At 44.7% G+C, this 27,917-nt stretch overlaps 1 protein-coding gene across 1 annotated transcript in view; it reads right to left on the bottom strand.

Moving 5' to 3' along the window:
• The window catches only part of Uvrag (UV radiation resistance associated), a 274,915-nt gene that overhangs the window by 230,330 nt on the left and 16,668 nt on the right, over positions 1–27,917 (bottom strand). Inside the window, exons 2-3 of the mRNA XM_059270780.1 lie at positions 17,518–17,635; positions 6,289–6,323 (exon numbers count right to left, since the gene is read on the bottom strand). Coding sequence (XP_059126763.1) covers positions 6,289–6,323; positions 17,518–17,635 — 153 coding nt within the window. The remainder of the gene's footprint in view (positions 1–6,288; positions 6,324–17,517; positions 17,636–27,917) is intronic.

The raw sequence follows: 27,917 nt of genomic DNA, 5'->3' as shown, positions 1-27,917 counted from the left end.
CTAATGTCCACAGGAACCTGGAGGTCCACCACATACCACCAGACACTGTGAGTGGGGTGCCCTAATGTCCACAGGAACCTGGAGGTCCACCACACACCACCAGACACCGTGAGTGGGGTGCCCTAATGTCTGTACTTCCCCAGGAACCTGGAGGTCCACCACACACCACCAGACACCGTGAGTGGTAGTGCCCTAATGTCCACAGGAACCTGGAGGTCCACCACACACCACCAGACACCGTGAGCAGTGGTGCCCTAATGTCTGTACTTCCCCAGGAACCTGGGGGTCCACCACACATCACCGGACTTCCCTTGTCTGTCATGCCCTCCTCAAAGGCCGAGATTCTCCCAGAGTATTGAATGTCTCCTGGCATCCTAAGTGCCCACAGCAATGTGTGTACACATTTTGACTTAAACTTAAAACTCCAGAGCCCTGTGTAAAGTAGGTAACATGATCGTTTCTTCAGAGGAGAAGCTGATGCTGAGGAGACATCAAGTAACCTGCTTGTCATATGGTGGTTACAGCTGGAGCTGGCACTGAAAGTTTACAGCTGACTCCAAAGGCATGAAAGCAATAGAAAACTTTCTTACCAAACAACCAAACAAAAACACGCCTTATGTATCCCAGGCTAGCCTTAAACTCACTATGTAGCCAAGGATACTCTGAACTTCTGAACCTCCCAAGTTCTAGGATTGTAGGCAAGCACCACCATGACCAGTTTACAGTTCTCGGGACTAGACTCAGAGTCAAGAACTCGCAGCTTGCCTCCTCTCCGGCCCTAGATAACTAACTGTTCTCCAGAACATGGGCTGCACTGGAGACCATTCATGGTAAGAGCTATGGATGGGGCTTTATGCTGCAGCCATTGAAAGACCAGCTTGGTATAACAACTAACATTCCTCATGACAACCCCAAGTTCTTAAGAAAAAGTTAAATACTTTTCCCTTATGAAAGGATTGGAAGCAGGGGAGGAAGAAACAGCTCAGTAGTTAAGAGTGTTGGCTGTACAATCACGTAGACTGGAATTCAGAACCCAGCACTCACGTAACAAGTAGTGTGCCCTACATATGCCTGTAACCCCAGCTCCAAGGGATCTGACATTCTTCTGGCCTCCATATATATAGAGAGATCCACGTACCCACGCATACCTGTACACACACATGTACACAAATGTGTGTGCATGTAAAATAACTTTTAAAAGAACAGGAAAAGGAAGGAGACCACACAAAGGTGACGTGGACATGAATTCACAAACAAATGTTTCACTTCACTGGGATTCAACAGACCAGCAACTCCACGTGTCTTTGAAGAGAGGAGAATGGAAAGCGTGAAAAGGGAGTGTCTTGGCTACCAAGGTATATCAAATGTATATGATAAACCTAAAGTTTCAGGCCAGGCATGGGGGAGGGAGCAAGGCCTGTGATTCTGGTACATAGAAGGCAGAGGCAAGAAGACTGTTGGAGCCAACCTGAGCTACATAGTAAGAGTCTATCTACCTCTGATTCATTAAAATCTCAAATCTTCGCATTGGGTCTGTTTAGTCTTAACTTGGCATTGGCTGGGATGTTCCTCCATTGTACTCCATGACAACCGACACTTGGAAAGGTGCTCAACAGGACAGTCTATGAGGGAGTACAAACTGAAGTCACAATGATATCACTATGGTCCCACCAGAGTGACTACAGGTGAAGACTCCAAGTCTGGGCCAGGATACGGAACCACCTGAGAACCTTGCACTGTTGGGAGGGCCGTACAGAAACCACTGGCAACTCTTTGGCCAGTGTCGACTCCAACTGAGCAGAATGAAGCCCGTCTCTCTGACATTCGGTGCCTAAGCACGCACACCGGAAAAAGGCATTCTTCCGTTCAGCAGAGATGCTCTTTAGAGTCAGTGAGTTACTACATGACCAACAGAGTCTCACAATATGCTGAACAAAACAGCACATGCCACGAAAGGGCCAAGCCGTGCTCTTGTGCAGGAAGCCAGGAAAGGGGAGCTTGCCGGCCTCTTTGGGGTGTGTCAGTGACTGGAAGGAGACATGGGAGAAAACAACTGTGCTCCTCTTCTTGTTTGTTTTGGGGGGTTGTTTTGTTGTTTGAGACAGGGTTTCTCTGTGCAGCCCTGGCTGTCCTGGATCTCGCTCTGTAGAGCAGGCTGGCCTCGAACTCACAGAGATCCGCGCCTGCCTCTGCTTCCCAAGCGCTGGTGTTAAAGGCGTGCACCACCACATCAGGCTCTACTTCTTCTTTTGTTTGTTTATTTCTGTTTTTCAAGACAGTGTCTCACTAGAACTCTCATATTGGCCTTGAACTCAAGAGATTTACCTGCACCTGCCTCCCATGTGCTAGAATTAAAATTGGTGCACTTCCACACCTAGCATAAAAGTAATGAAATGTTTTTTGGTTTTATTTTGTTTTTTAAGATTTTTAAATGGGGGAAAAAATCAACATATTCTTTGCCTACTGTGATGTCGGTCAAAAGCCTAAAGGGCAGGAGCTGGCTTACACCGCCTGAAATTTAACTCCCTATGAGATCACATCACAATAAACGCATACTCTAGAACATGAACAGAATCATTCCAAATTCTCACTACCCATATGACAAGGTGCTAGAAAAAGCATGAAGTAACCTCTTTCCTCCAAAGTGAGAAGGGAGACTGAGCAGAGGTACCTGAGGGGCCAGGCTGCATGGTGGGAGGCTGGGATACGGAGCATCCTCAAGTACATCATCTAAACTAAGAACCGCCTCCGGAGGGAACAGGGCTTACTTCATGTGAAGACACGTGGCCAGGGCTCCTTTCTAGGCTGATACACTGACACAGTAGTGTACTGTCAATCTTCTCCCCACAGCCTTTCCTCTATCAGCTCACAAGACAGTTGCCACTGTAAGAGGAAGAACTCCTAAGTTGGTACAACGCAGACACAGACAGACACAGCCTGCCACCTATTCATACATTACTGCCCAGTGTCTTCATTCACTATCTGGATCCAGATGACTTTTAAATGTATATTTAACATACAGAGCATCCCAATGTCCAGATGGAAGAGACCGTTCAAGGAGTAACATCAGCTGACCCTGCCTATCACCACTGAATATTACAATTTGTAGTCTTGAGCGTTCACTGCCTACTAATACCCACCAGAGGACGTAAAATCACTATTTTTTATCAAAAGTTTAAAAAACAAAAGTCATTACTAGCTGGATGTGGTGGCACACACCTTTAATTCCAGCACTCCAGAGGCAGAGAAAAGTGGCCAGCCTGGTCTACAAAATGAGTTCCAGGACAGCCAGGGCTACAGAGAAACCCTGTCTCAAAAAACAAAACAAAACAAAAACAAAAACAAACAAACAAACAAAAAAACCCAAACGACAGCAAAAAAAAAAGCATTATTTATTACCAGCATTCATTTCCCTATCATTGTTTGATAAGGAGATAGTCACAAACTAAAAATTTATAAAAGCTGTACCAATATTTAAAAAACATATGCAGATATCTCACTAGAATTCATACTGGTTTCGTAACTAGTAGGAACCCAGCCAAGTCCTTGCCCGGCCTTCCTCAGCCCCGCTCTGGCTTCCGACCCAGCTCCGGACGACATCCTGCTAGCATAGCAACCTTCCTCCCTCTGCACCGAGACGAACCGAGACGAAGCACTCACAGCCTTCACTCATTCCTACTTGCCTTGCACTGGAAATGGCAGCTACCTTAGTCTCCCTCCCACGGCGGGGTAGGAGGTGGGGTGGAGGGGGCGGGGGGAGAGAGGAAGCTGGACAAGCCTGATGAGGACACAGTCTAACTCCGGGCGACAGAGTGGACATGAGCAACAGGAGGCAGCTGGAGTGTCAAGTTATTCAGCCACAGTTCGGCTGAAGCAGGGTGACTTAGAAGCCCTGGGGCCAGTCACTCATAAAGAAACATTTATACTGTGCAGCTTCCCTCCTCAAGTGGAAAACAATTGGAGCCGCAATTCCAACAACTGTTCTGGTAAGTTCTATCTCGTGTTTTCTCTAAAAATACATGCTCTCAGCTTTGTTTATGCAATAGCAAGGCTTACTGGTCTCTAGGTGAAAACCAAGCTGAGGGAAGTGTGATATGGGAGGCTTGGTTACAGCCTCAGAACATCAGTTTTATGTGTCACGAACTGACCCAGACTGTTTCCTCACTATGAAACAAGAATACACCTAACCTTGAAGCATTATCATTCATCAGTGAGAAATAATGTATAGAAGACACCTAACCTGCTCTTAGATCACAGATGGCAGGTCACAATTACATCTCTCTTTTTTTTTTAATTTAAAAAAAATTTTGGTTTCATTTTACATACCAACCACTGTTTTCTCGCCCCCTCTTCCCCCTATTCCACCCCCATTCACTCCTCATAGGGTAAGGCCTCCCTTGGTAGTCAACACAGGCTGGCATACCAAGTTGGGGCAGGACTAAGCCCCTCCCCCCTGCATCAAGACTGAGTAAGGCATCGAACCATAGGGAAAGGGCTCTAAAAAACCAGTCCGTGTACCCTGGATAAGTCCTGGTCCCATTGCCATAGCACCCACAAACAGATCAAGCCACATTCAGAGGGCCTAGTTTGGTCCCATCCAGGCCCCCCAGCTGTCAGTCCAGAGTCCATGAGCTCCCACTAGCTCAGGTCATTTGTCTCTGTTACACCTCTTTATTAAGGAAACTCATATAGAGAATTTCCAAACACCGATCAGTCCCGTGGATAAAATCAACTTTAGAGAATCCAGCTAGCCTTTCCCACTATTACTTCTTCAATCATTTTAGTCATTACCTACTCTAAAGACTGTCAATCACAGTAAGGATACAATCTCCACTTGAATCAAAAAACAATAACAACAGAAATAGTAATCACTTGCGGGGAGAGGTATCTATCTAAAGCCAAAGGCAATTAAAGCAGAAATACCATTATTAACTGTTATCGGCTAAAGGAATGTGAAAAAGAAACATGACTCTGACAGAACTTGGAGACACATTTCCATCCCCTCCCCTATCCCTCCCTCCCACCCATCTCCTTTTCTGTTTGTTTTGAGGGGAAAAGGGATGGGGAGGGAGAGAAAGGGAGGAGGAGACCAGCAGGTGGCAGTCTTCAGGACACCCTGTGCCTACGCGCACGCACACACACACACACACACACACACACACACACACACCCTTGGAAACAGCTGTGACTTTTCAGTTAACCATATACTGTTGGCACTAAGGATTCTAAGTTCAGAATATCTGCCTCAATTGCAAAAGCAAAAAAAAAAAAATCCTGTTATATGATTTCTATCAACACTTAAATTTTAAAAACATCAAGTGTTCACAATAATGTAATCAGAACTCTCATAAAATGCAATGGGTATAAATAAAACAACAATGTCGTAAAAGCAGTCAGAAGCTTTGGCCAATCATACGTATATTCACAGGACTGCACCCTACACAGATCCAGAGAAAGAAAGGCATGCTCCACTAGGGACACCCAGGAGAATAATTACAGCAGCATGATGCACAATGGCTCAAACTACAAGCCAAATATGCTTAGCAACAGGGGAAAAAAATGGATTATCTATTTATATTCACTCAGTAGAATACACACAAAAAATCAAATACACCACACAAGGTCAACTGATCATAACAACCACGTTGACACATGGACTTCAGTCACCAGGGCACTTACTACATTATTTCATTCATACAAAACTCAAAAGGTAAAAGTATCAAGACTACTGTGTGCAGACACACAGACAGACAGACAGACAGACAGACACACACACACACACACACACACACACACACACACTTTAAAAAGAAAACTCTCCAAACAGAAAAAAAGTGGGATGTTTGGTTGTTTTGCTTTTTGTTTTTTAATGACAGGGTCTCACTGTGTGGCTGAGGCTATCCTTAAAACTCACAATCCTCCTCTTCCTCCCTCTCAAATCCTGGGATTACAGGCATATGCACCATGCCCAGCTAGACACTTTCAGCTTTCTCACTGAACAAAACTTTTATCCCCAAGAAATAAGGTCCTGTATGCAAAGGCACAAACTATTCTTATGAATTTTGCCAAGAAAAAAAAACAGAATCAAAAATAGTCAAGCTCTTTATAAATGGAAATGATGCAAATAAAGTTTTCAACCACAATAAAAAAATTTAGTAATGACTGAACAACTGAGCAGATCCATCCATGTACCATAACACAAGAACCAGACCTCAACTTACACCACTCAGACTTTCTGAAACAGGGGTATAGGCTGTGTCACATGTACCTGTCAGAAAACAAACTTACCAAGGAATTCTTAATCACTTCACTTCTATAAAATTCTGGAAAAAAGAAGAAAAAGAACAATAAGTGATATGAAAGAAAACAAGCTCACTAACCAAGCCCTGTAAAACTTGACGATACATTCTAGTAAGGCATCTGAAAGACCTAAGGGATCTGGTCCCGCTGTTATTATTTTTCTTGTTTGGTTGTTGTTGTTTTGGTTTTTCAAGACAGAGTTTCTCTGTGTAGCCCTGGCTGTCCCGGAACTCTATCTGTAGACCAGGCTGGCCTTGAACTCAGAGATCCACCTGGCTCTGCCTCCCGAGTACTGGGATTAAAGGGGTGTGCCACTACTGCCTGGAAAAAATCTTTTTTTTTTTTTTTTTTTTTTTTTTTGGCTGAGCAGGGGAGGCCCTCTATTATCTTTATCAATAAAAACAAATATAGAAACAAAGATTAAATGGAAGTGATTTAAAGGGGGGGAAACATCAGTGAAGCAGATTACAAATTTTTCAGATTTAATTTCATAATTGTTACCTGTCTCCTTTTGCAGCACACTCTAATTTAAGCCCTTAAAAATCCTTCTTTTCCCATCTCCATTCATTTCTTCTCACATGTACACAGTAAGCATGCACATACATGTGTATGGTCATGTAGGGGCCTGAGGCTGAGGTCAGGAGCGTTCCACTATTCTCTTTAAGGCAGAATATCTCAAACTCCAAGCTCCTCAACACAGCTACTGTGGCCTGCCAGATTCCATGTCTGCCTTCTGAAGCTGGACCACATGTGGACTGCCATGGTCACCTAGCATCCACATGGGTCCTAGGGATTCAAATCCCGGTTTCCTCTCATCTGGGCAGCAAGAACTTTTGCAGCTGAGCCATCTCACCAGCCCCTCCTTCTACTCTTTATGATGGATACTTTCTGCTCTTCCTCAAGCACCTCTAAAGCACTCCCTCACAATTGTACAGAATGATCCAGAAACCAAGTGGCCTGAGCTTGACTTCTACTTGTCTCTAACATTCTATCTCTTCAACTTCTTCAGGTCCAGTCTCAACTTGGAAAATTTGGATAACTGAAGTTCTTCTGAAAGCACTGAAAGTTCATGATTCCACAAACCTTCATATATATTAGTAAATGTTACGAAATCCAAAAACAAAATAAAAACGAGTTAGAGGTTCTGACAGACATTCCCAACAACCCTCCAGTGTTCCCCAGCCACCTGCCCAAGTTACCTCCATGCCACTGCCAATGCAGAGCCTGAGGGACTCCTGAGTTCCCTGCTACCGCAGGGCGGGATTTCCCAAGGGTGATGCATGCACCACGGAACTTGAGATGATCTCAGGTGACACACGGACAAACGTGTTTCTACTAGTTGAAATATATGCCTTGCACATCCCACTTGTAGCTGTAGACCCATAATAACAGAGCTTGTATCCTACAACTACCATCCCCTTGTCACTTAGAACTGTCCCTGGGGCAGGGGCAGACCACAACAAATTTTGTTTTGATGAATGAACAATCGCGTCCCCAGGTATTCACGTGTGAGGTGCTTCGAGGGATAGAAAAGTGAACCTCTTCCAGCAAGCTCTTGCCCTTAAGGCATTTTCGTTTTGGTTTGGTTTTGGGTTTTTTGAGACAAAGTTTCTCTGTGTAGCCCTGGCCATCCTGGAACGTGCTCTGTAGACCAGGCTGGCCTTGAACTCACAGAGATCTGCCCGCCTCCGCTGTGGGTTATGGCATTTCTTAGCAGGCAGGCTACTTGCATTACTTTATCCTCATCTTCCAAACAAAAGATCATTTTTATTGTATGTTTTGAGAACTATTCACAACACATTAAGTGAAAGAACAAGTTCTGAGGGAGGATTTACAACAGGATCCAATTCTTCTAATTAAGCTAAGTTTTCTTCTTAGCTTACAGGTTTGGGTTACTTACATTCACTAGCTGAATGGTAGTTTCATTTTTTTATTATGAATAACTGTTTGAAATAAGAAAATTTTATGTTTCTAAAGGGAACACCCTGAAGTTGCTATGAATTTTAACATCTTTCAAAGAATGCTAGAAATAGTCTTTTAAAGATGTATAGCATAAACTGTGTGGCTTTAGAACAAACCATTAGAAACAAAATTGTGAGATCTAAGACAAATAGGGTCTACGATAGATAATGACAAGTCACTCTGTACTAGCTGGGTTTGTGTGTCAACTTGACACAAGCTAGAGTCATCAGAGATGACAGAGCCTCAGCTGAGGAAAGGCCTTGATAAGATTCAGCTGTAATGCATTTTCTCAATTAGTGATCAATGGGAGAGGGCCCAGCCCATGGTGGGTGGTGCCATCCCCGGGCTGGTGGTCCACGGTTCTCTAAGAAAGCAGGCTGAGCAAGCCAGGGGAAGGAAGCCAATAAGCAGCTTCCCTCCATGGTCCCTGCATCAGCTCCTGCTCCCAGGTTCCTGCCCTGTCTGAGTTCCTGTTCTGTCTGACTTCCTCCAATCATGGACTATGATCTGGAAGTGTAAGGCAAATAAACCCTTTCCTCCTCAACTGATTTTTGGGCACAGCAACAAGAAGCCCTAACTAAGACATACTCTCTAACTAAATTGTACAATTCACTTTCAAACATTTAATCAATCACTACAACTACTTATCACACAACTGTAAGTATATATGTTCATATATTTTAGTTCTTAAAAAAAAAAAAGAATGATTTAGCTTCCTCTGCAAAGTATCTGAATCAGACAGTTCTCACAACACATCTCTCCACTTCTGAGAGAGGAACGGGACTATTTCTTCTACACCCTCGAGTGGCTGACTGTGTGAACAAACCACACAATTTGCCATCTCCATTAATGCTCCAAACTGCACCGGCTGACTGAAAGGACTCCGCTCAACAGAAGGACCAGATTCTGTAAAGAGACCAGAGGGTGTGAGCTGACCTCTAGCACACCGAGCCTGACCTATACCACCATCCTGTTACATCTACAATAACAGAATGGCGAGAATAAAATTAAACACGTTCAGCCCTCAATCTCTCATGTGTAAGATTAACAACCCGCACAGGTCAGTCATTGTCTCATAACCTTCCTAAAAAGAATAGCACCCAGGAGAGAAGAGGGTTGTTATGAGGCGCAAATAAAATACTAGATTAGAAACACCTTGTGAGTCATAATGCTTATTAATAAACTTGTACTCATTTTATCCTTTCCATTTGAATAAAGTCATATGCCAAGTAGATCCTCAAAGCGTCCTATCAGAGCCTTATGTCCACATGAGCCAATGCATGCAAGAGCTTTTCTAGAGAGCCACGCCCACACCTAAAGGACCAGACAGCCACGCCCACACCTAAAGGACCAGACAGCCACGCCCACACCTAAAGGACCAGCAATAAAGAGACTGCAGAGCACGGGGTCATGGAACATGCTGGCTGTTATGCTGTATTTCTTCATTCAGTAAGTGTTTTATGAGTGCCTCAACCTCACCCACAATAGAAGACATACAAGCTTAACCTAAACTGCAGAACTATTTTTCACCTATCAGATTGGCTCAATAGCTCACACATCTATTGATAAGGTTGTAGGAGGAAAGACACACCTAAAACATTTCCCACCAAGTACAATTTTGTAATGTCTATCAAAACAAAAAACACCTTCTCCATGTCCCAAGAACTCCACTTCCTAGACTTTACCCTAAAGGCTTCCTAACACAAAACAATGCACTTGTAAAATTAGCCAATGCGGTATTATGTACGAGAGACTGAAAACACCTAACAGGCTGCTCAGGGCCAACTGAAGAAAATACAGCGCAGCTAGTCACTGCAAAGCCAGAAACAGTCCACCAGAGCCGTCCTCTAAGACATGCTAAGTGACAAAGGCTAAGTGCACAGAATCTGAGCACACACTGGTATCTGTGCAAGGGGACTGTTGGGAATGGAGTAAGAACGTCTTATCTTTCTATTTGTGCAAACAGTTCAGGAAAGACAAACAGGAAACAGATAACAGCAGTTACCATGGTGGAGAGGGAAAGGAGGTTGATGGAACGTAGGTGAAACCTTCATTTATGCTTTGAATCACAGACTGCATTACCTACCCGCCCCCCCAAAAAAAAAATTAAGTTGAAAGTAACTGGAGGAGAGAGAAGATGTGCCCAGCATCCTTCTGAGTATTAGAGACAGAGCGGTTAAAAATGTTTGTTCTGCCGGGCGGTGGTGGCGCACGCCTTTAATCCCAGCACTCGGGAGGCAGAGCCAGGCGGATCTCTGTGAGTTCGAGGCCAGCCTGGGCTACCAAGTGAGTTCCAGGAAAGGCGCAAAGCTACACAGAGAAACCCTGTCTCAAAAAACCAAAAAAAAAAAAAAAAAAATGTTTGTTCTGTGGACGTTATGTCTACAGGAAGGAAAGAGACATTAACTAAACATACCAATGTCAGGTGATCGTAAGTAACTACAAGAAGAATTAAGGGGGAAAAAAAAAAACAAAAAAAACAACCCAAGCAAAGAGAACAGTCAGAATTTGTAAAAGGGTTGGTTAGTCAGCAATCAGTGAGAGCATGTGGAGTAAAGGCCAACAGGAATGTGGACGGGCTTGTCAGGTAGGGGCCTGGAGGAAGGTGCCATGGGTCAGGCAAAGTGCAGATGAAGTGCCAAGTGTTCCCTACATGGAAGAAAAGGAGACAGGCTGTCAGTGTGGCTGGAACAGAGAAAGCAGGAGGAGGTTTAGACCTTTGGGGACTGATGCTTACGAGCAGCAGGAAGTGAGTTCTAAGTGGTTAACAGAAGACAAGGATCTCAGCCTTATTCAGAATGAGCTAAGAAGCCATGAGAGCATCCCCCAACACTTTTGGGGGTTCTTTGGGGGGAACAAGGTTTTTCTGTATAGCTCTGGTTGTCCTGGAAGTTACTCTGTAGACCAGGCTGGACTTGAACTCAGAGATCCACCTGCCTCTGCTGGGATTAAAGGAGTGTTCCACCACTGCCCGGCCCCACGAGGGCATTCTTTGGAGACGGATAACATGATCTTCCATTTGAACTGGGTCTGGGTTGAAGACAGGCTGGGAGGGAGGATGTGGGCAGAGAGACCGTCAGGAGAGCACTTTGGCCATCCAGGCAAAGGAGGACAGTGGTATAAGGGGCAAAAAAGTCACCAAAAAAGCATCTGCTGAAAGGCTGGATGTGGGAATTAAGAGAAAGAAAACAATCCAGAACAACTCCTGGGTTTAGCTCAGGGAATGGAGTGGTCATCTTCTGAGAGAAAAACACAGGATCAGTAAGTAAGCTGGCACCTCAGAGACTCGATCTTGAGCATACCAAGTTTAAGTCACCTACTGACTCCAAAGGGGACACAGCAGGCAACTGGATGAAGAATGACCTCAGAGGAAAGGTCATCAGAGGATGGACCATGGGTGAGATCTCTGCACAGAGCTCTACCCCTGAAGTACTCATGCTAGCTGGTATTCCAGAAGAGGGCGGCACTTAGTGCTTCACAGGTGAGGAAATAACTAAAAACAAACTAGAGGGCCGCAGGGATGGCTCAGCAGCTAAAAGCATGCGCTGCTCATCCAGAATCTGAGTTCGGCTTCCGGCACCAATCAGGTTACTTACAACATTCCAGTTCCAAGAGATCCGACACCTTTCTTCCAGCCTCCCAGACACCTACACTCCCATGCATGCATCCTCAGACCGACACACAGACATATACACAATTTTAAAATAATGAATCTTTAAAGACAAATAAACCCTCTAGCTGGGTATGGTGGCTCATATCTGCAATCAAAACACTTGGGAGTCCAAGGCAGAACTACCACGAATTTGAGAGATGCCTAGGCTACACAGTAATTTCTAGGCCAGTCTGTGCTACGGAAAGACCTTGTCTCGAAAGTAAAATAAAATTACAAATTTGAAACCTCCAAGTTTAAAAGGGAGCAGGATTAGAATTGAGTCTCCATTCACCAACACAGGCTTCGTTCTGAACATATATCAAACACTATTTGATGTGAACTACCTTGAATGAAGACAATCTATGAAAATTTTTTTTTTTTTTTTTTTTTTGTGGTTTTTCGAGACAGGGTTTCTCTGTGTAGCTTTGCGCCTTTCCTGGAACTCGCTTTAGAGACCAGGCTGGCCTTGAACTCACAGAGATCCGCCTGGCTCTGCCTCCCGAGTGCTGGGATTAAAGGCGTGCGCCACCACCGCCCGGCCAACAATCTATGAAAATTTAAAAAAGGCCAAAAAAATGACCCTTATCTTCTTGGGATCTACTATGAATTCAGGTGAGATAAAGAGCAACTGAGAAGCCAGCATTTCTGATAATCTGTGAACAAAAAGGACCTCTCTTGTAAAAGCGGGAGATGAAACAGATAGTCCAGGTGGTGTAGGAAGAGGAGCCAGCTGGTCTTTTTTCATGGTTATTCTGCACCAAAGGCCAGAGAAGGACCATGAACTATTGATGACCGTCATGACGGATCCAACCAGATAAGGTAACATTAGCCAGGCCTACTGGAAAGACTCCCTAGCTCCCACGATGAGAGGTACAAAAGCCCAGACAACTCAGATACAGTTCATTCCATCATGACCGGCTGAAGCAGAAAGATGTCCCAGAAGACGTCAATCATCTCTAATGGGATTAATCCCAGAGTCTGTTTAATGATGAATTAACTAAAGCTCACAGGAGGAAATAAAGCCCTACCTAAGGGGTTTCTGAGGCAGTGACAGGCTCTCCCATTGCAGACCATGGGCATGCCAGTGCACTGGCACTATGTGTACTAAGATCTTTTCATTGGTAACCTCAAGAAAGTCTACGGATTTTCAAAAGACTATAATCACCAAGGCAGGTGTGGTGATACACACCTTTAATATCAGCACTTGGGAGGCAGAAGGAGGCAGATCTGTTAGTTCGTGGCCAGCCTAGTCAATGCAGTGAGTTCTAAACTAGCCAGAGCTGAGAGAGAGAGAGAGAGAGAGAGAGAGAGAGAGAGAGAGAGAGAGAGAGACAGACAGAGACAGAGAGACAGAGAGAGACAGAGAGAAGAGAAGAGAAGAGAAGAGAAGAGAGGAGAGGAGAGGAGAGGAGAGGAGAGGAGAGGAGAGGAGAGGAGAGGAGAGGAGAGGAGAGGAGAGAAGAGAAGGGAGAGAGAGAGGAGAAAGGGAGAGGGAGAGAAAGAGAAAGGAAGGGAAAGAAAAGGAAAGGCAATCGAGACAAAAGAGTAAACATAGTCACTCTGCTTCCATCTTACATCATGTACTCAGGACTGCTCTTGGCCTATGAAAACAATGTCAGAGCAGAGGTCTTGAAAATCAAGATTAAAACAGTGCCATAAAGCATCACACTATCTCTCAGGAACCTACTAGAAATTTCACAGCAAAATCCGTAACTCAGGCAACCTCGAAACTGCAATGCTTACTTCTGCTGCCACCAGGACTGGATCACAGTCACCAGCCAGTCCCATGGCTGCTCTTTTTAGAAACCAGTATAAATAACACTGCAATTCCTGTAATAATGGCCACCATTTCCCAAATTCCCAGAATGCACTAAGCCCATTCATTGTTGCTATCACAGTTGACACTGGAGCAAGGACACAGTTTTATTAAGATAATCAAGGACTGGGGCTGGAAAGATGGCTCAGCTGCTCTTGCAGAAGGCCTGGTTTTGGTTTCCAAAACCCACATGATGGCTCAGACATCTGCAATTCCTGTTCTAAGGTAGCCAATATGCCTTCATCTGGCTTTGTGGTGATATTATGTTCCCCAAAATTTTGTGCACCCTCATAAATTTATCTGGGGTCAGAGAACAGAATAGCCACTAGATATAGAGGCCAGAAAATGCTGGCACACACGCCTTTAATCCTATCACTTGGGAGGCAGAGATCCATGTGGATCTCTGTGAGTTTAAGGCCACACTGGAAACAATCAGGCATGGTCACACACGCCTTTAATCCCAGGAAGTGATGGCAGAAAGCAGAAAGGTATATAAGGCGTGAGGACCAGGAACTAGAGCTGGTTAAGCTTTCAGGCTTTTAGCAGTAGCAGAATGATCTGGATGAGGACTCAGAGGCTTCTAGTCTGAGGAAACAGAATCAGCTGAGGAATTGGCAAGGTGAGGTGGCTGTGGCTTGTTCTGCTTCTCTGATCTTCCAGTGTTGACTCCAGTACCTGGCTTCAGGTTTGTTTTTATTAATAAGACCTGTTTAAGATTTGTGCTACATGGCTCCCAAGGGCACCAGGCACAAAGCAGTGCACAGAAAGGCATGTAGGCAAAACAAGCATTCAAGTAAAATAAAAATAAATGAATCTTTAAAAAAAAAAAAGAAAGAAAGAAAGAAAGATGAGCAAGGATTGATAGACACTCATCAAAAATTAAAACTACTTGCCAGGTAGTAGTGGCTCACACCTTTAATCCCAGCACTTGGGAAAGTGGATCTCTGAGTTTGAGGCCAGCCTGGTCTACAGAGAGTTCCAGGATGGACAGGGCTACATAGAGAAACCATGTCTTGCAGGTAAAAAAATTATAGACCTGGGCCTGGTAGCACAGGTCTATAATTCCAGCTACTCAGGAGACTAAAGCAGGAGAATCACAAGTTCAAGGCCTGCCTAGGCTACAAAGCAAATTCAAGGGCAGCCTATACAACTTAGAAAGACCCTGTCTCAACCTAAAGTGAAGAGAGGGCTGGAGTATACCTCAGGGGCATAGTGCTCCCAGAGCATGAGCTAAGCCCTATCTTCAATCCCCAGTACCACACACACACACAAAGTTAAAACACTCCAGTGTGGTCATATAATGCAGTAATATAACCAATCAGCAAGTGTGAACTAAAGGTATTAAGGTCTAAAAAAAAAAAAAAAAAGCCTTTCCCTTAAACTCGTGAGCAAACTGCTACACTTCACTTTCTGGGTACATAGGGGGACTGCATTTCCCTCTTCCCTCTTCATCTAAAAGTATAACCCAACTGGTTCATGGCCAGTAAAATGTGATGGTAAGAACAGCAACCATTTCCACTTCAAATCTCTCTCAAATAATCCTCCTTTCTTGCCTCCAGAGATCACATATAGAGGAGCGTGGCATCGAGACCAAGGGAGCTGAGTCACTACCAAGTTGGCGGGAGCTGCAAGGCAGTACCTCATAAAGAGAACCTGCTTAGCATGCCAAGTTCACCAGGTTAATTATGGTAAGCCCCAAGGTCTGTGGTACTGTCATGACAACAGTAATCGTCCAGATTAATCGCTACTTTAAAATATGCAATGGTTAGGATGAAAAATCAGAATAAAGGCTGGATATGGTGGTGCAGGCCTGTAACTCCAACACTCGGGAGGATCAAAGTTAGAGGCCAACCTGGTCTACATAATGAGTTCTAGGACAGCCACATCTACATAGTGAGACCGTGTACAAGAAATAAACAAAATAAATACCATCTTTCAAAATAAGACTTGATTACCTCTTACTATGTATCATTGTCTTCTGTTTGCATAAATCAGCTAATAAACGCATCTTACCAAGCATTATCACATTTCTATGTTGATCCTCATAGAAATCCAAGTTACCTACTTTATAAGACATGGTTATCTCAGTTAGGTCTCAAACCCCAGACAAACTGCTGAGGCACCTATTTAACATATCAAAGCGAACACTGGCTGCCAGGTTCTCCCAGGGCCTCAATCACAACCAGTTACAAGACCCTCCTGGCTGGCATACCTCGCCCCTACTCTAGACTTCTCCAGCCCAGATACTGGGCTAGGCTTCCCTGCCCAAAAGTGCCCTTTCCTATAATAATAGTCCAACCACTTTGGTTACCTGGCTTTTTCCATCTACCCTTTATCCTCCTGCCTCTCGGTCTGGCTCTCCCTCTCCCCTCCCCTGTCCCCTCACATGGCTCAGGTCATGTTCACTCTGGGCTCTCCCAGATGTCCCTGCCTCTGGCTATCTCTCTCTTTTATCTGCAATAAACCTTCTCCTCCACCACACCTAGGAGCAGTCATGTCCTCCCTTTTTATTTTTTCATTTAATCTCCAAAACAACTTTCACCCAAAGCATGAAGCCAGTGGCTGAGACAGGGTGACTGTCCTCAATCTTCACCCAGTAACAGGGTTAAGCTACACCGCACCCTAGTCCTATGGAACATCCCACCTAACTCACAGCACTCTAGTACTTTCCATTCAGTGTGTGTCCCAAAGAAGATTGTGATCTTGACTCAAATAATTGATCTCCGCCGGGCAGCAGTAATTCCAGTACTCAGGAGGCAGAACCAGGCAGATCTCTGTGAGTTCAAGGCCAGCCTGGTCTACAGAGCGAGATCCAGGAGGACAGGCACCAAAACTACACAAGAAACTTTGTCTCGGAAAAAAAAAATAAAATAAAATTGATCTCCTCTTAAAACTGTCACTTCTAGAAGAATCCTCAGTATAATTTGTAAAACTGAATTGGGGGCTGGTGGGATTGCTGAGTGGTGAAGAGCACTTGCTGCTCTTGCAGAGGATCCTGGTTCAATTCCCAACACCCACATTGTGGTTTACAACTATCTGTAACTCCAGTTCCAGGGGATTTGATGCTCTCTTCTGACCCCCAAGGGCACCAAGCACACATGTGGTATGCATTCATACATGCAGACCAAATGCTCACACATAAAATAAAATTAATAAATCTAATTTAAAAACTGAATTGGGGGGCTGGAGAGGGGGCTCAGTGGTTAAGAGCACTGGCTGCTCTTCCAAAGGTCCTGAATTCGATTCCCAGCAACCACATGTCATAGTCATTTATAATGAGATCTGGTGCCCTCTTCCTGTGTGCAGGCATACATGCAGGCAGAACACTGTACACATAATAAATAAATAAATCTTTAAAAAAAAAATTGAATTGGAAGAAACCAAGCCATTCTGAAAATGACTCCATATACATAAATCTAAATATGAGAATATACCAACTCGGTTACATAAACTTGGTCACTAAAAAAGGCAATATTTTAAAGAAATATAAAATTAGTATAAGACACTGGACTCTCATCATTTATTTTTAATGCTAGGAACTAGAATAGTAACATTTATAAAAGGGGAACAAATTTACCTAGCAACAGGAACAGGAACAGTAACCTTAATAAAGGGGAGACGAACAAACATAGCAATGAAAGGCTATCCCCGGGAACTGCCCACTGGCCACGTCTCTAACATACATCGCCTACTCGAGATGAACTTCCTAACAGTAAAAGGCAACCCTGCAAAGCACTCGTGTTACAACGGTACAAATGTGACAACCGCCGAGGCTTGAGTCCCTTACCTTTATATGTCTTTTCATTATCACACAAATGAAGAGTGAAGTAGGTGTCAAGGAGCTGGTGGCCATTTCTATTGACGATATTCCGAGCAGCAATGTTCCGGAGATGTCGAAGACGCCGCTAAAACGGAACCACAAGTGATCAGGCATTCAGCTTTTCAGTCCTCTATGTTTTGAAAGCCGCAGTTCAAATAAAAATGGAGCATGAGAGGTTGTCCCAGGCAGTGTTTGTTGAGCCCACAACATAACCCAGACTCGCTCTTATGCCTCAGCACATCCTCCGCCAAACAGGAAGCATACCTGCCTCTTCTCACTTAAAGAGCAGTTACAGGCATGGAGTGGAAACAGGTATGAAATATTTTGTTCTGTGTGCAGTGGAAACCAAAGATCAATGGTGAGTGTCTTCCTCAATCACTTCTTCACCTTATTTCTTGAGACATGGTCTCTCCCTGAACCTGGGGCTCACTGTTCAGCTGGACGGATTGGTTGGTTGGTGAGCTCTGGGGATCTGCCTGTCTCCATCTCCCCAGAGCTGGACTACAGGAACAAGCACCACAGGGGCACTCCACCACACCTAGCTTTTTACATGGCTGCTGGGAACCCAAACCCAGGACCTCACGCTTGGGTAGCAAGCACTTTACCAACTGATCCAAGTTCTCAGTCCCCAAAATCTTATTGAGAAAGCACAAATACTATGGAAGTGCAATACACCTGCAAGAGTGTTCATATCCCTGGGACATAAACTAAGCAGAGACTTGGCTTTTCCCCACAGGCTTCAGATAGTTATGACAAACATACTCTGCTGTTGTTAGTGCAGTCTAGATACCAGATCGTTTGTACAACTACAAGAGGCTATAGGCAAAGAGAAAAGTCTAAAAGCAGCAACTTGCTGATATTCCAGGCAGCCAATAGTCCCCTTCAGCAGCAGTCGGCCAGCTTCTATTTGCTAATGAAGGCTAACGTCCTTCAATTTCACTAGCCACAATGCTTGAATTATGTGGAGTCACCGTGTGAGAAACGCAAAAACTCCACAAGTAGAGCTTCAACAAGAATACAGAAGATGAAATGCTAGCACAATCATGGCATAGCAGAAGACCATACTGGCAGAGCCGGGCATGGTGGCACACACCTGTAACCCCAGCACCTGGCAGACAAGAGACAGGATCACCACATGTCCAAGGCCAGTCTGGACTACTATCAAGTTCTAGGCCAGCCAGGGTTACATCTCAAGACAGTTTCTCAAAAGAAAATGATGCCAGCACGGAAGCCTGGGCAAATCATGTTCACCCTCAAAGTGAGTTCTCTTAGAGACTTAATAGAGGTCAGCAACATGGCTCAGTGGATAAAGCACTTGCTGAACAAGCCTGACAACCTGAGTTCAATGCCCAGACTCACATCAACTCTACAAAGCTGTCCTCTGACATGCCCACACACACATCATACACACACACAAAAATAAATTAATTTTTAACAGGCACCTAGTACTCAGTGTTAAGTACACTTCACACCCTCCCTTCCAGCTGACAGCCAGCCCATTCTCCTGAGGAACATTCATGTTCATCTACGCAGGCATCAGCTAAAAGAGCCTAGACCTTCTGTCCATTCACATGCCAACCAAATGCTCTCTCCCTGTGTACAGACCACAATTCCTTAAGAAAGAAGGCCGTTGTCTAGGGAGCTTCCCTAATGCTTAAGTATGAAAAGCTCCAAATATATTTATGAACTTCTCAAGGGTTTCTGCTTACTTAACAGCCTTTCACACCCTAGATCATAGCCACTTCCTGCTACCTGTTTTACTAACTCCTTCATTCAGAACTTCTAACCGGGAGGTGGTGAGATGGCTCAGCGGGTAGAGGCACTTACCACCAAGTCTGGTGACCTGAGTTCAATACTGGGACCTTCATGGTAAAAGGAGAGAAGCGACTCTTCAAGCTGTTCTCTGACTTCCACACATTAGCCATAGCAGATGCATTAATTTTTTTTTTTTCAAGACAGGGTTTCCATGTGTAACAGTCCTGGCTGTCCTAGAACTTGCTTTGTAGATGAACTCACTGAGATCCGCCTGCCTCTGCCTCCCAAGTTCTGGGATTAAAGGTGTGCACCACCACCGCCCGGTGACAAGAATCTTCTGTAAACAACAACCACATTTCATTTGTTGCATGACTACCAATGGAAAACACTGCCAAACTCTCTACAAGAAAGTGCACATACCCCATCACTGTCTGTGAAGCTTCTGCAATCTGACCTCTTCAAGGATCAATCAAAAGACCACGCAGAGGGCTGGGGATGTAGTCCAGTGGCAGAGTGCTTGCCGAGCATGCACAAGGTACTGGGTTCAATTCCCAGCACTCAAAAAAAGAAATAATTGGGGCTGGAGGGGATGACTCGGCCTACTCCACTGGCCCTGAAGCTGGGAAGGGTCCAGGACCAGAGATGCTGGCTGCCACCTTTCCATCACAGTGGAACCAGAGAACGACAGGGCCACAAGAGTCAAGACTGGGATGCAGTCATATCAACAAGTAGTCATTACAACCCTACAAATTACAGTAATTTCATCACTATGAATCAGTCAAAGACCACGGGTTTGGAAAGGACTTAGTACAGTAACTGTTAACTAATTTATCCAGGGCTGGGCGTGTAGCTCAGTGGTAGAGCACTTACTTGCTTAACACATCCACACCCAACCCAAGGCCCTAGATTACATCTTCACCACTGCAGACAAAAAGACAGTTTTGATTTTGTTTTGTTTTTGTTTTTTAATCCCACAGTGCACTTAGTAGCAAAGCACAAAAAAATAATTTGATTTGGTCTGGTCTGGTTTTGAGCCAAGGTCTCTATATATTGAACAGGTGGGTCTCCAACTCCTGGGCTCGGGAGATCCTCCTGCTTCAGCCTCAATTCTCAGACTCCAGTCACAAGCCACCAAGTCCAGCTCATATAAATGCTTTTAAATATCCCTATCTCTGTTGGGTAAATCCACTTCTGTTATATGATTTGGAATCTCAGCGCACACCGCATACAAGGCTTTACAGTCAGTCAAATCACTAGACTAACAGAAACCCAAAGCAATTTCCAGTAGTGACAATACCCGACTGGGCTTCTCTGTCCCTGCCAGCTGTCATCTTTCCCTCCCTGGTACCTGAAGTGTTCTGGCTTCTCAGGCATAATGGTGCCCAAAGGAACTGAGGCATCCTTATCTCGTGCCTCATCACTGATGGAGACTCAGTCAGGGAGGCTGAGGAGCAAAAGACGATGATTTTCTTCTACCATCCCTTTCCTGTGCTCTTGTTTAAAAGCCAAAGGACTGTGGGTCCCCACCATTACCAGACAAAACCATCCCACAGGCTATTTCGATGACTCCTGTTATGATTTAGATATGAAGTGCCCCCAAGAGATTCATGTGTGAAGGCTTGGTCCCCAGCTAGTGTTGTATTCTAAGTGGTTCTGGGGACTTTAGGAAGCAGTCTAGAAGTAGGTCACTGGGTCATGTCCTTAGGGGTGTCTCATCTCTGCCTCAGTCCTGTCTCTCCCAGCTTCTTGTCTGTCATGAGGTGACTAGCTTCGGCCACACACCTCTGCTGCCATAAAAGCATGGTAAGCCAGGTGCAGGATCAACGGAGCAAGAACTGTGAACTAGGACTTGAGTCAAATGAATCTTTCCTCCTTTTCAGCTGTCCTGTGAGGCTGGACACAGCAGCAAATGTCCTAGCACTTGGTAAGTGGAGACAATCAGGAGTTAGAGGCCAGCCTGGGCTCCCTGACTGTACCAAAAGGAGGAGGAGGAAGAAGGATGGACAGAGGATAATTAGAATGTTCTGCCTGATAGTTCATTACAGCAACAAAAAGTCTAACACAATTCTCAAGTCATCAGTGAGGTATTTCCAAAACAAACTTTGAATCCAGCTTGTTTAATTTTACAAGAGCCATTACCGATCAACGACATACGCAGCAGTCGCTAATGCAAAGCCCAGAAAAAGGGGGGTTGGGGGTGAAGATTACGAAAAGACAGGCCATGGGAGAAAAAATAAACCATCACTGAACACACGAAAAGAACCATGACCACCATTAAACATATAAAAACCAAACACTCCTCTATGTGGCAGACTGGTTTCCAAACGCAGCTCACTGGTGCCTCCCATGTCCACGCTCTCTTGCATACCATGTGATGCGATCCCACCACAATGAAGAAGTGTGCTGTATATTCCCAGCACCTTCACACATGGCAGATCTGTCACCATGACCCAAAGAATTCTGGATGACTATGATGGCATGAAGTCATAAACAGTTAGAGCACGGCTTCCCCCATCCTCTTGGGAGGCTCTTCCTGGGAATCCCATCATACAGCACAGAGGACAAGAGCTGCATGGAGGGACCTCACTGTGCTCTTCACAGCCCCAGCTGATCCCAGGAGGCAGCCAGACCTGCTGCCTCTGAGCCTCCAAAAGTGACACCCAGCAGACAAAAGTTGTTTCCACAAAACCCTGGCCAGACTGCGGATTTAGGAGCAAAATAAGTGGTTCAAGCCACTAATTTCTTTAGTTGTTACACAGCAGCAGATACCTAAAGAGGTCTACCTGACTAACCAGGCCAAGGCCAACACAAGTAAGAAAAGCTGTGTAAACTGTTCACTTGAAGCAAGGACACTTAGACATTACCAAAATGTTCCAGTACTGTTTAAAAAGCAAAAATTCAGTAAACATGCCTAAATGTTAATACACCCATACGATGGAAAACATATTACTATTTTTAAAAGGTCACTAAGAACGGGTATGAAATGCCAAGGAAAAAAATGTTAACTATTCATAGAAAGAATACAATTATATTTCCTGAATATCAGGGATCAGGGGTCTGCAAGCTGGAAAGGGTCACAGAGGGACTTCTAAGCTATCCAGGGCACATCCAGCCTCTCTACAATTTCTTTCTGATCTGCTTACAGCCCTTTAACGACGTAAATACCATCCTCAGCTCACCGGCTGTGGGAAAAGCCACTCTGGTGTGCTGGCTGCTAGCGCAGACGCTTTGAAAAGGTTTCTTCCAAGCATCTGCGTTACAACTGTCTTCACACTTGTCCCGGGGCCCTTCTCTATTCACACTTGCACTCTTGGCTTCATTTGTTCCTTGGTTCAGGAATTTATTCTCAGCCTGGAGCCACACTCACTGGCAGCTAAGGGCTAAGACCCACGTTAGCTCAGGTAAATTCAGATTCCGGTTCATCTGCTTTAACTTTATGGAGGACAAGAAAATGAAATGTTGAAGAAAATTTGTTCCCCACGTTTCCAAAGAGGACAAAGACACTCAGTCACTGAAACAGGGACGTAAGCTCAATATCAAGTCAGACAGAGTTTTCAAAACCAGAAACGCCCCTTGGGTGTTGCAACACTTCCCACGGTTTCTCAGCCTCCGGTCCCACCTGAAAGACTCCCTGGGAAAGTTCTGAGAGATGAAAGCTTTAGAAACGAAGGCTTAGCCCTCCAGCCCTAATCAAATGGTGCCAAGAGTCACTGTCACAGACTTAACCCCACAGCACATGCCCCATGAACCACTTCACAGTTCTTGTTCATAACTGAGCGCGTCCTCTGGCACAGATTACACAGCTCTCAACTGGAGCCTTTAACATTAACTCTGCTTTCCAACTTCAAATCAGACCAAGCATTAGTTTAATGACATCACTTACTGAGCACTACTAAATTATGAAACAGGCTCCTCCATGGCAAAAACAGAGAAGACCTCTGAACGTCGGGCATTTCTTTACTTTCTTACCTCTACCCTATTCACCTTCAAGCTCGGCTCGAACCTGCCCCTTTCCTCCATTTACCCTCTGCCTTGCTCTGAGGAACAGGGCGCTGGGGTGACAACCAGCACAGCCATCTACATCTCCTTCCCCCTCCTCCCCAGCTCAGTCCTCCCATCTCACTGATACTGTCTTCACACACTATGCTTAGGCACTGTGGTGTTGTGGGATATTTTGATCACACTCTGATGCCAATAAAGTTAAATCAGGGGGCGGAGCCAGCGACTAGCTGACCAGAATCGGCCATAGAGGAGCCAGCAATTTGAGTAGAGAAGACTCACAGGAAGGAAAGGGAGAAGACTTCAGCTTGGCGCTTCCTTTCGGGTCTGGGACAAGGGAAAAGACCTGTCTCTTGCAGTGTCTCTGGCCAGAAAGCAAGGTCAGCTAGGTGCTACTCAACCTCTCCGAGCTAGCAGGTTTTCACGCCAGTCTTATTGATAAATAGAAGGATAAAGACTTAATTTAAACCTATATATTGTGACTGGGAGCCCTGACTGGCCGGTGGGGCACTGACTGCGGGCCGTGGGCCCTAAGACAATAATTAAAATATCAGTAAATTCATGTAGCCAAAAGAAAAACCTCACTGTGGGGAAGAAAACATGGCACTCCCTCAAGTCACAGTATACAAGGTACATAAGGAATAGAAATTTGAGCCCAGGTGTGGCAGCCCACACTTACAACCCAGTAAACCCAGCACTCATGAGGCAGAGGTAGAGGTCCAAGTTGGAGGACAGCCTAAGCAACAGCTAGTTCCAGGCCAGCAAGAACCTCTCTCCAAACACTTATTAAAAAATAAAAAATAAAAAAAAAAAAGAGCCAGTTCTACAAAGCAAGTCTCAGGACAGCCAGAGCTGTAAAGAAAGAAAAAGACAGAGGCATGATGATCACAGCTGTAATCCTAACACCTTCATTTACACTGCCATATTTTTTTCAGTACACTGAAATTTCCATAATAAAATACTACCGAATAAGGACTGAAAGGATCTTAGAGTCTAAAGACTTTTTCAAGTTTAATAGGGCGACAAATTTGACTATGTGTTTGAGGATACAGAAAATTATTTTAAAAAAGAAGAAAAAGGAATTAAAGACAACTTCTAAAGAAATGACAACTAATCAATAAAGGTGTTAGAGCAGCGGAGCAGTCCTTCACACGTGCTCACACCCACACACACATCACACCATCCTTCACACCTACACACACACACACCACACTGTCCTTCACACGTGCTCACACCCACACACACATCACACTGTTAGAGCAGCGGAGCAGTCCTTCACACGTGCTCACACCCACACACACATCACACTGTTAGAGCAGCGGAGCAGTCCTTCACACGTGCTCACACCCACACACACATCACACTGTTAGAGCAGCGGAGCAGTCCTTCACACGTGCTCACACCCACACACATATCACACTGTTAGAGCAGCGGAGCAGTCCTTCACACGTGCTCACACCCACACACACATCACACTGTCCTTCACACGTGCTCACACCCACACATCACACTGTTAGAGCAGCGGAGCAGTCCTTCACACGTGCTCATACCCACACACACATCACACTGTTAGAGCAGCGGAGCAGTCCTTCACACGTGCTCACACTCACACACACATCACGCCATCCTTCACACCTACACACACACACACCACACTGTCCTTCACACGTGCTCACACCCACACACATCACACTGTCCTTCACACATGCTCACACCCACACACATCACACTGTTAGAGCAACGGAGCAGTCCTTCACACGTGCTCACACCCACATACATCACACTGTGCTTCACATCTACTCACAAACACACACCACACTGTCCTTCACACGTGCTCACACCCACACACACATCACACTGTCCTTCACACCTACTCACAAACACACGCCACACTGTCCTTCACACGTGCTCACACCCACACACACATCACACTGCCCTTCACACCTACACACACACACACACACATCACACTGTCCTTCACACGTGCTCACACCCACACACACCACACTGTCCTTCACACGTGCTCACACCCACACACACATCACACTATCCTTCACACGTGCTCACACCCACACACACATCACGCTGCCCTTCACACCTACTCACACACACACACACACACTACACTGTCCTTCACACATACTCACAAACACACACACACACACATCACACTGTCCTACACATATACTCACACCCACACATCACACTATCCTTCACACCTACTCACACCCACACACATCACACTGTCCTTCACACATACTCATATCCACACACATCATACTATCCTTCACACATACTCACACCCACACACCACACTGTCCTTCACACATACACCCACACCCACACATCATACTGTCCTTCACACATACTCACACCCACACACACATCACACTGTCCTCACACGTACTCACACACACACACGCACACATCACATTGTCCTTCACACCTACACACCCACACACATCACACTGTCCTTCACATCTACTCACACACACACATCACACTGTCCTCACACGTACTCACACACACACACACACTGTCCTTCACACCTACTCACACCCACATACACATCACACTGTTCATGTGTATGGCTAAAGAAGTAACATACACAAGTATACTTATGTCAGAACATCACACAGTACCCCATAAATATGTACATTTGTACTTTATGTTAAAATACTTTAATTTTTTAAACAATTTAAATATACTGAAATGCAAATAGTTCAAGCATAAAAGTACCCAAAGAAACTTTATAAGTTCAAAGATCTAAGAATAACACAAAATTTAGATGCAATATGAGAAAAACAAGGTACTACATAAAAAATGTTTTCAAGGTCAGAAAGATACTCGGTATTTGTCTTGACAAACTGAGTTTCATCCCTAGGACCTTCAGTGGAAGGAGGAACCCCCAAAGTAGTCTACAATCCTCCACTCATCTACACTACATGTGCACATATGTGTGCGCACATGCACACAAAATAACAAATAAAATTTAAGAAGTTTAAAAAAAGGAGCACAAAACTTTTAATGCTTTAAAATTATACACGACAACAGAATATGGCAGTTCACACCTAGCATCCCAACACTTAAGAGGCTGAAGCAGGAAAATTATAATGAGTTGCAGGTCAACTTGAGCTACACACCAAGTTCAAGGCCAGCCTAGGCTACTGAGTGAGACTCTGTCTCAAAAAACACAAGAAACAAAACCAAAAGCAACTCTATGCGACAAAATGGCCAAGGACAAAGTAAAAGGAAAAAAAACAACCTGAGAAAAATATTTAAACTCAGGCAACAAAAGCAATTTCACTGACACATAAGGAATTCCTAGCAATTCCCAACAAAATTCCAATAAATGGGAAAGAATATGAATAGATAATTCACAGAGGAAATACAAAGAGTACTTAAATGTAGAAAAAACCTTGTGCACAAAATAAATGCAATGAAACGTCAGTAAAATTGGTACAGGTCAAAGGGGCTAATAGCGTTTTGAGGCAAAACACTGGCAAAGCTGGCATTCTGCAGACAGCAGTGCAACTGGTAAAAACCTACGCTAACAGCCACCCAGCAACATCTAGACGACAAATGCACACATCCTTCAAAACCCAGTTCCGCTTCTCCATCTGGGCTAAAAATATACTTGCAGATATGCAACATGATCCACTGAGTTTGGATCTTTCTTCTTTTGCAGTGATTGGGGACAGACAAGGTCTCACACTGGCCTTAAACTCACTATGCAGTCCCACTAGGCTTCCCTCAAGCTCTTGACCCTCCTGCTTCTACCAACTTATAGTTTGGATCTGGGGTACCCTTTCAAAGTCCAGAGATTTGTCCCCCAGAGTGATACTTTAAGAGACAGCGGGGACTAGGAGGAGGGTCACTGGGGGTGTGTCCTTGAAGACAGTGTGGCCCCAGGTCCTCCCCTTCCTCTTTAGAGTCTGTCTCAAGAGGGAAGTGGCTCTTTGCTGTAGGAAATGCTCCCTACCATGATCAGCAGCACCACCACAGTACCAAAGCTACCTCACCACAGACTGAGACCTCAAAATCCATGACCCAAAATATTCCACTCGTCTTTGTAAGCTGATTGTCCTAGGTATGTTACAGTAACACGAAGCTAACTAACGCAAATATAATAAAGCATGGCTCAGATCAGTAAAAAAACTGATGTCCACCAGTAGTTAAGTTATAGATCCTACAGTGAAAAATCCTGCACGGCCATGAAGAACACCATAGTCTCTCACTAGTTTATATGATTACTGTGTTGCCATGTGTGTTTCACAGAGAGAAAAGAATACAATGATGCAACCCCTGGAGAGGCTTAGGTATGAATGAGAACATTACTTGTCCCAGGAGAGAACACAGTGGTAGGGTGACTGGGCACTGTAGTCTTTTATACACACTTTCCATGAGAAAGCAGAGGAATTTATCCCCTATTTTTAAATGAAAATAAATTTACATTTAAAATAGCAGATGGCAACAAATCTTTAAACGCAGACATATGTCATGGCCATTCCCTGACTGCGTGTGACCGTGAGGAGTTCTAACTACAACCAGTAACCGTGGACATGAAGGGTCTACAGATTTTCAATGGAAGCAGAGATTTACAGTGGCAGACT

Source organism: Peromyscus eremicus, chromosome 1 (assembly GCF_949786415.1).
Source record: "Peromyscus eremicus chromosome 1, PerEre_H2_v1, whole genome shotgun sequence".
Taxonomy (NCBI): Eukaryota; Metazoa; Chordata; class Mammalia; order Rodentia; family Cricetidae; genus Peromyscus; species Peromyscus eremicus.
Note: the sequence above shows the minus strand (reverse complement) of the source record. Positions and strands in the feature narration are given on the sequence as shown.